This window comes from Phascolarctos cinereus, unplaced genomic scaffold (assembly GCF_003287225.1).
Source record: "Phascolarctos cinereus isolate Bilbo 61053 unplaced genomic scaffold, phaCin_HiC Scaffold_2;HRSCAF=192, whole genome shotgun sequence".
Taxonomy (NCBI): Eukaryota; Metazoa; Chordata; class Mammalia; order Diprotodontia; family Phascolarctidae; genus Phascolarctos; species Phascolarctos cinereus.
In genome coordinates this window covers 314,967,383-314,982,317 of record NW_027555625.1, presented here as the reverse complement: position 1 = coordinate 314,982,317, position 14,935 = coordinate 314,967,383, and the positions used below count along the sequence as shown (strand labels likewise).

Here is a 14,935-nt window from a genome sequence, read left to right as displayed (position 1 = left end):
TGGACTGAGCTGAAGAGGCTTGCTCAGCCAGATCACTAATATAATAAAAACTGACATTTTGATGGCACTTTAAAGTTTGCGGAGTGTCTTACATATATTATCTCATTTGAGTCTTTCAACAGCCCTATGGCGTAGGTGCTATAGGTATACTCATCCTAATTTTATAGATGAGGAAACTGAGGCTGAGAAGTTGTGACCTACTCAAGGTTACCCAGCTAGTAAAATTTCACAAGTAGGATTTGAACATAGGTCTTTCAGAGTTCAATTCCAGTGTTCTATCCATGCCACACTCCCTTTAATCAATAGTGCAACCAGGGACTTTGCCATCATCTCCAGACTCCAGGGCCAGGAGTCTTTCTACTAGAGCCTGCTCCTTTCATTAGTCTCTCAGCCCAGGCCAGGAGGTGGAGGGGAAACTGGAATGTGAAGGGTGTTTTTTTCCTACCCCCTGTGGCTGTGCCTGAGGGAAGGGGTGGGTAGGAGCTGACAAGGTCCTCCTGTGGAAGTGGAGGATGGAGCTAAAATCCAAAGGAAAGCCCAGTGCTCCACCCTCCCCTCTCACCCACTGAGCACTTGGGATGTGTTTCATTATGTTTGGGAATTCGGTTCTAATCGATACATGGCCAGCTAACCTTGGAGTTGTCCTTGACTCATAACTTTTCCTCTGCAGCCTCACCTGACCAAGATAGAGACTACAATAATAGCTCCAGGGCTGTGCAGAGCCCTTCAGTGGCTTCTCACCACCTACTGAATAGTGCCTCAAGTCCCAAAGCTGACATTCAAGGCTTCCTGCCAGGTTCCCACCTTGCCAGCCTTATAATAACATTACTATTCTGCAGCATTTTAAGGTTTGTGAAGCACTTTCTTTACAAGATCTCCATTTTATGTAAGGAAAATTGAGGCTCAATAAGGTGCCTATGGACTCCATTCTCCAGAATCTAGTGTTCTTTCTACTATATCATTTCCTATCTGGTGCTACACCCCTTCATGTACCCTTGCACCAGCCAAACTAGACTCTTCCTCCCCCTCCCTGCCCACATGCCCCTTGTTTTTCCACCTCTATGCCTTTGCTTGTACTGTTTCCCTATCCTTGGATTAACTTCTCTCCCAATCACCATCTCTTGAAATCTTCTGCATTCATTCTTCAAGTACTAACTCAAATGTTACCTCTTCCAGGAAGCCTAATGTTGTTATAGGCTATTCTACCTTATAATTATTTTGTAGTTATTGTATGTTTGTGTACAAATCATAACTCCGTGTAAGATCATAAACACCTCAAAGTCAGGGGACTCTTATTGTTTCCCCAGGGATTAGCATGGTGTCTGACATGTAGCGGGCACTTAATAAGTGTTTGTTGATTTGAGTTGAAAAAGGTAAGTGCTGTTTCCACAGAAGAGAGTTGGACTTGAGGTCGGGAGATCTGGATTCAAATCCTAAGTCCACCACTTAACAGCTGTGTGATTTTGAGGAAGTCATTTCACTTCTGTGAATTTCAGTCTCTTTATCTATAAAATGGGGTTAATAATACTTTCACTCAAGAGCTGCTGTGAGGGAAGCATTTTTAAAACATTAATGCACCACAGAAATGTGACTTATTATTTGTCTTTGTGTCTTTTTCCGAAGCATAGGACTCTCCATAAAGCAAACAATGTTTTTTGAATGAATAACTTAAGTTTAAAATGGTCACTTCAGTTTTGTCCAAGTTTCACATTTAACACTTCAACACTAGCCATGTTATCATGAGCAAGCCACTTCCTTCTCTAAGCCTCAGTCCCCATTTGTAAAATGGTGATGATAACACAGTACTAAGCCCAATGATGGTTAAGAAGAAAGTGTATCACTCATGTTAAAGGATTATAGAAATGAGTGTGTGAATAGCATGGGTTTTCTCTCAGTCCACTGAGTCCACTGAGAGTAAAGATGAAGCATTCTTAGGTGTCAGTGGCCGAGTTCCTCCTTTGAGGTGGAGGCTCCTGGAGCCCTAAGTACAGGCTATCAATAGCTTCTGGTTTGTTCTTTCCTTCAGAAAATGAGCCTCCCTCCCCTCTGGTTTCTGGGATCATCGACTACAACATGCCCCTCACTTCGACATACCTGAAGCAGATGAAGCTACGGGTAATGAATTCCCAGGAGCAGGTGAGTAGCCGTCTTCAGAGAGGGTTGGTTAGAGAACATCAGGCAGAAATGTCTCCCTTCCCTGGACCTGCCAGGTACATTGTATCACCCTATCAGAGACAAAAGACCAAGGCCTGTGAAAATTGACTGAAAATTGAAGAGGTTGCTGGTCTGTTATCTTGGAAAGGCAGTCAAAGCTGAAAGAGGTGGAAGAAGGCAAGGGAAGAAAGTATTCCTGCTTAACTGGTCTGCTGAGCAGAACTCCCTGATGGTCAGGAGGAGAATTATTCCGGTGAAATCCACGGAATTCATGTTCCCACCCACCTCCACATACCTTCTCAGACAATTATTAATAAGAAGGGGTCAGGAAGCTAGAATTTTGAGTATTCAGTTTGCCTTTTAACAAGTGTCAGAGCTGAGAGGGACCTTAGAACATAGAGTGTGAAACCTGGAAGGGACCTTGAAACATATAATGTTAAAGCTAGAAGGAGACTTTAGCAATCACAGGATCATATCTGGAAGGAACCTCAGAAGACATCTTATTGCATCCTCTCATTTTATAGATGAGAAAATTTGCTCAAGGCCACATAGCTAGTAAGTGGCAAAACTAGAACTCATGCCCAGATATCTGGTGTTTTTCCACCAAACAGCTATGTGTTGCAGTGGATAGAGCACTGGACCTGGAGTTAGGAAGACCTGAGTTCAAATCCAGCCTCAGACACTTACTAGCTGGGTGACCCCAGGCAAGTCACTTAAATGCTTTCTGCCTCAGTTTCCTCATCTGTAAAATAAGGATAACAATAGCAACTACCTTATGGGATTGTTGTAAGGATCAAAAGAGAAGGTATTTGTAAAGTGCTTTGCAAACCTTAAAACACTATATAAATGCTAGCTATTATTAAACCATAATTCTGTCTTATAGCAGTAATAATAAAAACTCACATTGCTATAACACTTTACACTTAAAAGCGCTTTTCTCACAGCCAACCTGTAAGGCAGTACAAGTATTATTATACCCATTTTATAGATAAGGAAATTGTGACTTTGAACAGTGAAGTGAATTTCCTACTGATTGAACAACTCATAAGTGTTAGAGGCAGGATTCAAACCTTGGCCTTCTGACTGCAGGCATAGTATTCTTTCCATTACCCCTCACTGCCTCATTCATCTGAGAGAATGAAAGAGTAGAATCTGAGCACTTTTGTGAGCTCTTTTCCTCAGGGAGTCAGGAGAAGTATGGTCTACTCTAGAGGCTTGAGACTGGGAGAGTGGACCTCAGAGGATGGCTTGATAATATTCTAGGGCCCCTAAGCTGTCCAAGCCTCCCCAGCTGTGGTTTATTCAGGGCTTTTCAGGGCACCCTGGAAACAGGCTATAAAAAGAAAAAAAGCACGCATACTTTACTGTCTATTCACAAAGCCAACCCTACAGCCCTCAGCAAAGTGAGGGCTTGGATTTTCCTGTTCAGCAGAGTGCAAGGTAGGGGGTGCATCTTATTCATAGGTTTTTTCACTGTGCCCTGGCCCATCATAGGAAAATAACCATGTCTTGCATTTTAAAGTATGTTTACATCCATTTTCTCAGTTGCTCCTCTTAACAGCTCTGTTATAGACTGAAGGGGCAAGGATTACTACCACTCCCACTTTATAGATGGGGAAACTGAGGCTCCATGATGGTTATGTGATTTGCTCGTGGTCACAAAGCTGAGAAGTATAGCTAGTAAGTGTTAGAGCAAGGACTTGAACCCAGAACTCCTGATCCCAGGCCCAGCATTCTTTCTACCTACTTCAGTGAGAGCTGGGAAAAACCTTAGAACATAGAACTTAAAAGGTCAAGGCTCAAAGGAGCCTTAGAACATAGAATGTAAAAGAGAGAAGGAACCCTCGAGGTTATCTAGTCTAGCCTGTATTAGTTGACAAAGGAGAAAACTGATGCCCAGAAGAGGAAAGGGACCTGGCAATTCAGTTGTAGGTTTGGTACTAGTGATCAAGTTTTTTGACTCTGAATACCAGTGTTTCTGTTTTCTTTAAAACACACACACATTTTATTGACACCTTTTGACTTTATTTCACATAATATCCAAGCTGCACCCCTCCACCACCACCACCACCACCACCACCACCACACACACACATTCCAGGTTGAACAATCCCTTGTGACAAAGATCCAGGACTCTGTCCACACCCCTTGCTGCCTCCTAAAATGATGCATTGATCCATATTTGGTCCAGGTTGGACTCAGATGTCTTTTGAGGCCCTTTCCAGTTTTGAAATCCCATGATTTTGTAATCTCAGTGCTCATTGTTCCATTGTATCCATGTGCAGAGGACAGATTATAACATTTTCAGTACAGAAAATACAAGATTAGCTCCTATTCCTGAATCCATAGAAAGACAGTAACTAATAATTTCAGGTTTGGGAGAGACCTAAAATCCAGTCTATGCCTGAAGAAGAATCCTCATTCCAACATCCCTGACACGTAGTCATCTAGCTTGTTTGAAGTCTTTCAATGAGGGGGAACCCACTCCCTCCTGAAGTGGCCCAGGCCACTAATAGTCCCCTCTGACCATTAGGAAGCTCTTCCTGACATCAAGTCTAAATTTGCTTTTTGGCAGCTTCTACCCATTGCTTCTAGTGCTGCTCTTCGAGGCCAAACAGAATGAGTCTGTTACCTCTTTCACATAACAGCCCATCAGATACTTAAAGACAGCTCTTGTGTCTCCCCTGAGTCTTCTCATCTCCCGGTTAAATATCCCCAGTTCTTTCATCTGATCTTCATTCGGCATGGACTCAGGACCCTGTTATTTTCATTGCACTACATTATGCTTTCACTCTACCCATTCAAAAGTGAGAAAGTAGAATCAGAACCCCTAGAAGAAGAGGGCACCCCTAACCCTCACCCTCCTCTTGTCCTACCTATATGGAGCCAAGGTTACTCTGTAAAAGCCCAGTTTAAATAGAATAAGTTTTTCCTTTGGGAAATTAAGCCTAAAACATAAATGGAGAAGGATCTCTACTATTATTATTGTTATTATGACTCAGATTTACATAATACTTTGTAGTTTACCCTTTTCTTACTCCACCAGACCTTGAGGACTGTACCTAAAAATCCATGGTACGGTGGAAAGAAAGTTGAACTAGAGATGGGGATGTTCGACCTGATTAGTCAACTCTTGTCACTGAGTCCATGTGTGATCATGGGCAAGTCACTTCCCTTTTATAAGTTGTGATTTTCACCTCTGGAAAAGAAAGTACCTATTTTATAATTAGGAAAAAATGGTTTAAATCCCAATACTGATCTTTACTACATTTATAACTTATAGGTAGATCCTCTCTCTGAGCTTCAAGTCTCCTCATCTGTATAATAGGGATGATAATGATACTTAACAGTACCCATCTCAGCTTCACTAGGGCTACCTGAGGAAAGTACTTTATAACCCTTAAAGTGCTATAGAAAGTGAGCTATGATGATGATTCCAACTCTGAATTTCTTTGATTCTGTGAAGTAGGGAGCTGCTGTCCACTGGGGCTATCTTTATAAGGTGCTAAAGGTCTAGAAAGCTTGGTTGGCTAAAATGAGGAAGAGACATTTGGCTTCATGGTCACCATACATGCAGTGTGGAATTCCATCCCCTACACGCAGCTCAAACACATGTTATACCCCAAAATATAAGCTATTCAGACTTCCCAATCAGCCTTCCAGGAGAGACAGGTTATGGCCTGTACTTCAGTATACTTCCTTGGTCTCATTAATGTGAGTACCCCCTCCACCGGGGCAGCTCCTGGGCTTTCCATGCCTCTTTTATCCTGTGGCATTCTTGACTATCTTTTTCTAGAACTTCTCCGTACAGAATCCACCTAATTAGGGGCCTAGCTCTGATTCTTTGATTCATAGTTAGCAGTAACACTGGGGTCACCCATCTGTTTTACAAATAATAACAAGACTTTTATTTATAAATCACTTTAAGGTTTGCATAGCACTTTACATACATTTTCTCCGACCTGTCTCTCATTCTTTCTCAGTCTATTTTGCTGGGTCATTTTCCTTCTGACCACTAAATGTGGGCACCCCCTAAGTGTCTTTGCTTTGAGTCCTCTTCTCTTCTCTTCCTATCTTTTCTCTCAGTGATTTATCCATTGTCTTGGGTTCACATATCATCATTATGCAAATGCAGCTCAGATCTGTATGTCCAGCCCTAACTTTCTCTCACGAACAGCAGTCCTGCTTGCTAAACATCTCCACTTGGATGTTGTTTAAGTATGTCAAACTCAACGCGTCCAAAACAGAATTCATTTGATTTTCTCCTTCAAACTCGACAGTTTCTGTGAACGGCATCAGCGCCCTTCCAGTCATCCAAGTTCACAGGCTTGGAGTTATCGTAGACTCCTCCTTCTCTCTCCACCCCCATGCTTAATCAATAGCCAAGTCTTGTTCCTGTCCATATTGACTGCCCTCCCATTTGTCCCTTTCTTTGGTAGTTCAGGCTTTTATCACCCCTTGCCCAGACTATTGCAATAGCTTCCTATTTGTTCTGCCTACTCCTAGTCTTCCCCTTCTGCAATTTATTCTCCACACAACTGCTAAATCTCCTGCCTACATTTCTAGTCCTATTTCATATGACTAACCTTCATATACCCTCTTCCAGTCAAACTGGCCCATTATCTGTTCTCAGTACGAAGCATTAGATTTCCTGTTGCTATGCAGGAAAGTGACACATGACTGCCCATCTCTGGAATGTGCTTTCTTTTCATCTCAGTCTCTTGAATGTCTAGCTTTCACTAAACTACAGCTCAAGTTCATTATTCAGCTGTTTTTCAGTCATATCCAACTCTCTGTGACCCCATTTGGAGTTTTCTTCATAAAGATACCGAGTAGTTTGCCATTTCCTTCTCCAGTTCATTTTTACAGATGAGAAACTGAGGCAAACAAGGTTAAATGACTTGCTCAGGGTCACACAGCTAGTAAGTGTCTGAAGCCAGATTTGAAGTCAAGTCTTTTTTATTTCAAGTGTGGCACTCTAACTACCTAGCTCCCTGTAATTTAAGTTCTATCTCCCAAATGATCCCTTTCCTGATTTCTTCCCCTCTTCGCCCTGGTTGTGAGCACTCTGTTCCTCTTAAATTCCGGTATTATTTTGCACATACTTTATATCTGCTTTTTTGTCCATATAGTCTGTCTTCTGGGGGAATGGAGGCTTTCTGAGAGAAGAGATAGTTTCATCTTGTCTTTGTCCCTCCCATACCCTCCTATACCACAGGCATGGGTACTGCCTTGTACAACTAGCCACTTAGTAAATGTCTATTGACCTGAATCCTCAAAATAATCTGGTGATATGGTGCTATGGGCATTATTATTCCTGTTTTACAGATGAGGAAGCTAAGAGGTTAAATCACCTACCCGGGGTCACACAGTGACTTAGAGACAGAATCTCAACCCTGGACTTGTGGAATTCAAGTCTGGCTCTCTATTCACCACACCATGCTACCTCTCCACTAGCTTTCACTTTCTCTGAGTGACCCATCCACTTCCTTTTCCTGCCATAAATGTCTTTCACACAAATAGGTTATCATTGGTAATATGCTACATCCTGGTTATGCCTGCCATATGTCTTTCCATTAATTTTTGGATCACCTGCCATTATGATTCTCCTGAGTTCTGGGATTTATAGCCACAGTGCATCCCTAGGACAAAAATATTCAATATAAAACACTTGGTAGCCCATGTACTAATGTTGTGACCACTGAGCAGTCGTGTTAGGGCATTCCTATGAAATCCCTCTGTATTTGGGGGCAAGGGAAGGAGCCTACACCAGGGAAGTTTGGAATGTGCCCGTTCCTTGGGACTTTCAAAGCAGCTATTGAAATCCAGTTGGATGGTTCAGTCATTCAGCATTAAAGTACGTATTTCCTGCCAAGTACTATGCTAGACCCTGGTTGGTCAGCCTGCTCAGTGACAATGGATTTACAGATAATTTAATCTAGTCACCTTCTTTCACACATAAGGAGACTGAGGACCAAGAAGAACAGATTTGCCTCACTTACACGTAGAGTGGCAGCACTGGACTTTAACCTAGGCCTTCTAGCTCATAGGAATTGGAGCTCTTGAGATGTTTCTTTGAGCCACATAGAATCTCTCACAGTGTTAGGGCTAGGAGAGAGAGAGATGATCCAGTGTGGGGAAGGGAAAGGGGTGAGGAGACAAGCATTTATTAAGTACCTACTGTGTGTTAGGCACTGTGCTAAGCACTTTACAAATATCTCATTATATCCTCACAACAACCCTGAGAGGTAGGTGCTGTTATTATCCTCATTTTACAGCTGGGGAAACTGAGGCAGATAGTGGTTAAGTGAGTTGCCCAGGGTTCACACGGCTAATAAGTGTTAGAGGTGAGGTTTAAATTCACATCTTCCCGACTGGGTTAGAGCTCTACCCATTATACCACATAGGTTTCTCCTAATTTTAAAAGCATGGAAACACATCAAGGAAGAAACTTGTCCAAGGACACATAGTATAATTAGTGAGGAGCTAGCACTACAGCTGATGGCTACTAATTCTGAATATAAAGTTGTTACTACTGTGTCATGCTGTATAGGAGGCAGCTTGCACCCACAGGCAAGGCATTTGAGAGGCTATTCAGTGCAGTAGATAACACGTTGCATCTGGAGTCAGAGGCCATCAGTTCACACTCTAAATCTGCTCGTTACTCTCTGGATAACCTTGGGCAAATGCCTTCTCTACTCTGAGCCTTGGTTTCCTTATGTATAAAATAGCGAGGTTAGGTGTAGAGATGTCTCTAAGGTAAAATCCAGTTCTAAATCTTATGGTCTATTAAATTCTGTAATTCTCTGCAAAAAATATCCAGATTATGTGAAGTTGGTATATTGTTGTTGTTGTTATTCAGTCATTTAAGTAGTGTACCACTCTTTATGACCCCATTTGGGGTTTCCTTGGCAGAGATATTAGAGTGGTTTGCAATTTCCTTCTCCAGCTCATTTTACAGCTGAGGAAACTGAGGCAGATAATGGTTAAGTGACTTGCCCAGGGTCACACAGCTAGTAATTGTCTGAGGCCAGATGTGAACTCAGGAAGAGAAGTCTTCCTGACTCCAGGCCCGGCACTATGGCGCCACCCAGTTGCCCCTAGCTTTGGTGTATTATACTTAGGGTATTTGTAGAGTGGATATGGAACACCTGGAAAGTGAAACTGATCAGACAACTGCCAGAATCAAACGTGAAACTAACCAGTGATTATTGTTTTTTGTCTCACAATTAAACCAACCACCTATAAATGGAAAAAGAAATCCACTCAAATATATATATGTATATGTACATATACATATATATTTTTTTTTCATTTACACATCTGAGAACTCTATAGTAAGACAAGAAAAGAAACTCAAAAAATTTTTTTGGTTTGATGAAACAACGTATGAACTATGGAGGTTCATCCTAGCATAAAAGAAGTGTAAAGTTACTTCCAGTCCAGTTATGTCTCATGAATTGTTGTTGTTCAGTTGTTTCAGTTGAGTCTGACTCTTTGTGACCCCATTTTGGGCTTTTCTTGGCAAAGATACTGGAGTGGTTTGCCATTTCCTTCTTCAGCTCATTTTACAGAGGAGGAACTGAGGGGAACAGGGTTAAGTGATTTGCCCAGGGTCACACAGCTAGTAAGTGTCTGAGGAAGAAGGATTTGAACTCAGGTCTCCCTGATTCTGTCCAAGCTCTGTCTACTGTGCCACACTGAGATATTCGTATTCCTCTATTCAAGTGTTCCGGGATGTCTCAAAGAAAGGAACTGGAGCTGTGATTTCATTGGCATAGAGGATTCCTTCTGCCTATTTGGAATGCACCTTCTCTGCGACCTGTAGTCTTAGTTGCCTACAGCACAGAGAAATTAAGGGAGGGTTGCCCAGGGTCACACAGCTTATATGTGTCAGAACTTAGTCTTCAGCCCAGACTGGCTCCAAGGCCAGCTCTTTACCCGCTATGCTGGGCCATTCCTTATGGTGCTCCAATCCAGTAACCTTCTTTAGGCTAAGCAAATGCCCTCTGTTCTGGGCCAGCCATTTCTTCACAGCTAGTTTTTCTTATTTATGGTAAATTCTTTGTAAATGAATTTTACAAAGGCTTTTGAATCTGTTCTTGGCCCTGCCACTGACTCTAGCCATACAACCCTGAACAAGTCACTTCCCTTCCTTGCCTGGATTATTCCACCTAGAAAATGAGTTGGAAGTTTACCTCTAGCTTTATAAACCACCAGAACTGGAAATTAGCTTAGAACATGGACATAAGAACTGAAGGGATGTTAGCTCATAGAATATATAGTGTTAGAGCTGTCCAGCACTTTTAGCAACCCATCAAGTCCTTTGTTTTACAGATGGGGAAACTGAGGCATAGAAAGGCAAAAACAACTTGCTTGTCTGGAATCTGTAAGAAAAATTTGAGCAGGCTTTCAATACCTTAAGGTGAAAGGCACACATCCATATCAGAGGCTGTTTTTTTTTTAAGTGACTGAGATGCTGAATTTGGAAAATAGCTATCAGTTGCCAAAGAGAGAAATTAAAAGCAAAGTGTTATATGTGAGTTGGGTATTTGGAACCTTCTAAATCCTCAAGGGCAGTTCTCCAACACTGGCAAACTAAATATCTGGTTACAACTAATTAAAAAATACACCAGGATCAGAAGAAAAAATGGGGGGGGGGGAACTATGATCAGACTTTTAAATTCTAAATTAGATATTGTTTACATTTTAGTTATTTGTGTATGTCTTTCCTTCCCTTCCCCCATTTTTCTAATCCCACCCAAGATTATGAGCTTCTTGAAGTAACTGTCATTCCTCCATTATTGAGCACATATTTTTGTACTCGAAAAATCAAGTTGCATTGATGTTGGTCTTCCTGCTGACATCGAACATAGAGCACAAGAATGTCAGAACTGGAAGGACCTTGGAAATCAGGTAGTTCTATCCCCTTGAGGAGGCAAATGACTTGCTCAGAGTCACACAGCTCATTAGTGACAGAGGTTCTACCAAGTCCCACATCCCCTGTCCCCAAGTCTATGGGGTTTCCAGGACTGTCTCTCTTACAGCTTTTCCTTTATGACCAAACCAGATTTATAACAAGAGTACCACCTAACAAAGGGCTCTCCTATCTGCTGTCTGACTTGTGTTCCCAGAAACAACCCTGAGAGGTAGGTTGTATAAATACTATTTCATAAATGGGGAAATTGAGGCCCAGTGTTCAGGAAGTGACTTGCCCAAGGTCCCATAGTGAGTTAATATCTGAGCTAGGATTTGAAGCTGTTGGCCACTGCATCATCATCTTTCCTCAGTTTTTACTTGATTTCCTTTACTTATAATTCACCTAGTTCTATAAATATGTATAGTCATCAATTTGGAATGGGTTGGAGCCTTAGAATTCAACTAGTCTAATCCTCTCCTTTTACAGATGAGAGAACTGAGCCTCAGAGGGGTTAAGTGCCTAGTAATTAACAGAGTTGAGATTTGAACCCAGGCCCTCTGCCTCCAAATCCTCCACACCTCTTGGGCTCTTTCTTACAAGCTAGAGCTTGCCCCATCTGCCTCCTACCTGTCTGGTTCCCATCATTGGAATCTTTTACTCTTTCCAGCTAGATTGTGCAGTGGACAGAGTACCAAGGTGGATAAAAGACTCATCTTCCTGAGTTCAGTTCTGACCTTAGACACTTACTAGCTATGTGACTCAACCCTGTTTGCCTCAGTTTTCTCATCTGTAAAATGAGCTGGAGGAGGAAATGGCAAACCACTGCAGTATCTGCCAAGAAAACCCCAAATGGACAAAGAGTCGGACACAACTGAAACAAATGGACAACTCTTTCCAGTACTTAGCCTCATCCAGGGAAAGCCATCCAAACAATTCAATCTTCTTCCATTAGGAGCTCTGTGATTAATTCCTGTGTGTTAATGTCCTACTAATGGTCTCAATACTCCCCTCTCAACAAAGTGTGAAAGCTAGGAGGGACTCATTGTTTAAATATGTACGATGGAGGCTGTCTCTTTAACCCACTAACCTTTAGCTCTTGGGTTTTTCTTTGGGATCCAAGCTTTCTCAAGTCTCATTTTTTGGAGAGGAGAAAGGCAGGAGTGGGGTGAGACTATACAAAGAAGAAGGGGCACTAAGTTCTTTCCCCCATCCTGTTTTCTTTTGCCTCCCTTCTCTTTCAGTCTTTTGTCAGGGGGCTGCATTGGCTTGTTCTGCTTCTAACCTTCCCCCACATCCATTATCTCTCAGATAATCCTGTTGATTCTGTCTCTTCACTACCACTCCCATCTGTCCCCTAGTAACCTTATAGAATTCTAAAATGTCATTAGCTGGAAGGGACCTTAGAGGTAATCTAGTTTAACTCCCTCTTTTTTTCCAGAAAAGGAAACTGAGGCACTGTCGGGGGGGGGGGGGGGGAGGGGTTGGGGAATGGGAGAAGGATTTTCTTAAGGCACACAGAATCAATACTGAAACTGTCTTGGCTGCGGGTCAAGTACTCTTTCCACCAAACCATTTCTCCTATTGCCGTTGTCCTATTGTAGGCTCATCTCATTTCTCCTAGACCAGTATAGTATTCCCTAACCTTTCTTTCTTTTTTTTTTGTTTGTTTTGTTTGTTTGGTTGGTTTTTTTAGGCAATTGGGGTTAAATGACTTGCCCAGGGTCACACCTATCCTGTCCATAATACCAGATTAAGGAACAACTCTAATCATATCATTCTTCTTTTCAGAAATTTTCAGCAGCTCCTAATTACCCATGAGATAAACTCCAAACTTCTTAGCCTAGCATTCAAGGTCTTTCCTATAGCTTTCCAGCCCTATTTCCTTTTGAGAAGTATCATGATATAGTGGATAGAGTACTGGGGTCAGAAAGACCTAGGTTCAAATTCTACTTCAGAAACTTACTAATTGGATAACTCTGGACAAGTCACTTAACTCTCAGCCTCAATTTCCTCATCTGTAAAATGAAGGGATTGGACTAGATATCCAAGTACTTCTTCCCACCTGTTCAAAGTAGACTAATCATGTTCCTGAGTCAGTCTATATTCTCCCTCCCCTAATGCTCTGGATACCCTTTCTCCACCCCTGCTACCAGCGGTTGCATGCTGAGATCCTACTCATCATTTGAGGCCAACCTCAAAAGCTATCTGCTCCAGGAAGCCTTCTCTTATCACCTCCAGAAGGAAAGGATATCCCTCTTGATCTTGTATTCACCTTACACACTTATCTCATTCTATTTTATATGTTTTTCTGTGTTTGTGTAGCCTGTAAGCTCCTTAAGAACAAGAGACAACATTATCTTTTCCAGTATAAAAATAGCACTTTCATATAGTAGGTGCTTAATAAATGTTTTAATTTACTTGACCTGGCTTTGATCTGGTACAGATCTGAAGTTAATTTTTCTGCTGGAGAAATGGAATAAAATGATTTGGAGAGACAGTGAAGTTCACTGAACTGCCATAGTAGCTGCATGGCCTCAGGCAAGCACTTGATTTTCCTGAGCCTCAGTTTTCTCATCTGTAATATGTATGTAATAGTATTTATACTTCCTACCTCAGGAGTTTTTGTGAGGAAAGCTTTTTACAAACTTTGAAGGACCAGAGAAATGTGAGTTAGTGAAAATGGAACTGTTTTCCCCAATTCTATAATCAGATACAAATGGATTTGGAGGTTCATTTTTATCTACGGTAAATATGCCTCTCCCTCTCTCCTTTGCTTCTGTGGGCTCTAAAGGCTATGTGTGCACACCACACTGCTAAGTGCTAGACTTCAGAAGAACATGGGGAAGAAGAGCTATTTTTCTTGGCATCATTCCAGAAGCCTTCTAGCCCAAGCCCCACACTCTTGCCTGCCTGCCTGCCTGCCTGCCTGGGCTGATGACTTCAAAAGTGTAGGAAACTGAGAACACTCAGGGCCAGCAGTACTAGACCTAGCCCTGCCCCAAAGCCACTCACCTAGACTTACAGCCATACATTATTAGTGCTGTAGTAGACATTAGACAACACAGTGAGTTAAATGTCTTCATTTGACAGTTAGGGAAACTGAGGATCAGAGTGGAGAAATCATTTCCCCAAGGCCACATAACTCGTAAGAATTAGAATTAGGATTTCACTCAGGTTTTTCTGATTTCCATCCTGGTGTTCTTTTCATTACATCAAGTTGCCTGTAGAGTTTTGTAATGTAAGGGAACTGGCCATTTCTGATTCTTTAAACCAGTTGTGTCAAATTCAAATACAAACATATCCCTGAGGGCCAAATATTGACTTAGAAAACATCAAATTTAAATTATCTGTGTTGTATTGTATTTTTATTTATTCTGTTAAATATTTCCCAGTTACATTTTAATCTGGATTTGGGAGGGGAAAGAGAAGTAGCCTAAGCCTTGAATTTGAGGTCTCTGCTTTAAACTACCATTCTCCCTGGCCTACTGCAGCCAGGAACTTTCCCTGTCTAGCTCCCTCCTTCTGGCCTTAACTGTTCAATGAAATCAGTTGGAAAAAAGAAAACAAAAACAAAAAACCCCCAAACAAACCACAACTGATATTCTCTTTATTGTGATCTCTTATAATGAGTTATAGAGCTGAGAAGAGTCTGTCCTTGCAGCAGAATCAGACTTTCAGATCTGAGTGGGAGATGAGAGACATTTAGCTTAACTGTTACCTAGAACAAGTGTTCAAACGCAGCTTCTTCTCTGGAAGACCTTCATTTATGGGAACTCACTACATTTAAAAAATTTTTATTTTATTTTATTTTTTTGTCTGTATTCTCCCCCTCCTACCTCCCTTTGCACCACCTCCGCCCCA

General features: G+C 41.8%; 1 protein-coding gene and 1 long non-coding RNA gene across 3 annotated transcripts in view; one reads left to right on the top strand and one right to left on the bottom strand.

Annotated features, from left to right (window-relative positions):
* NOL4L (nucleolar protein 4 like) overlaps positions 1–14,935 on the top strand; it is a 200,443-nt gene that overhangs the window by 77,395 nt on the left and 108,113 nt on the right. The window contains exons 1-2 of one of the 2 annotated variants that reach the window (XM_078150205.1): positions 765–848; positions 2,027–2,136. In XM_078150205.1, coding sequence (XP_078006331.1) covers positions 2,074–2,136 — 63 coding nt within the window. In that variant the 5' untranslated portion in view covers positions 765–848; positions 2,027–2,073. Of the gene's footprint in view, positions 1–764; positions 849–2,026; positions 2,137–14,935 lie in introns of those variants that run through there. The other variant, XM_020990731.2, reaches the window with a different exon arrangement.
* Positions 1–14,935, bottom strand: part of LOC110211433 (uncharacterized) — a 47,459-nt gene that overhangs the window by 8,024 nt on the left and 24,500 nt on the right. The window contains exon 3 of the long non-coding RNA XR_002325394.2: positions 2,095–2,225. This is a non-coding gene — a long non-coding RNA (uncharacterized LOC110211433). The remainder of the gene's footprint in view (positions 1–2,094; positions 2,226–14,935) is intronic.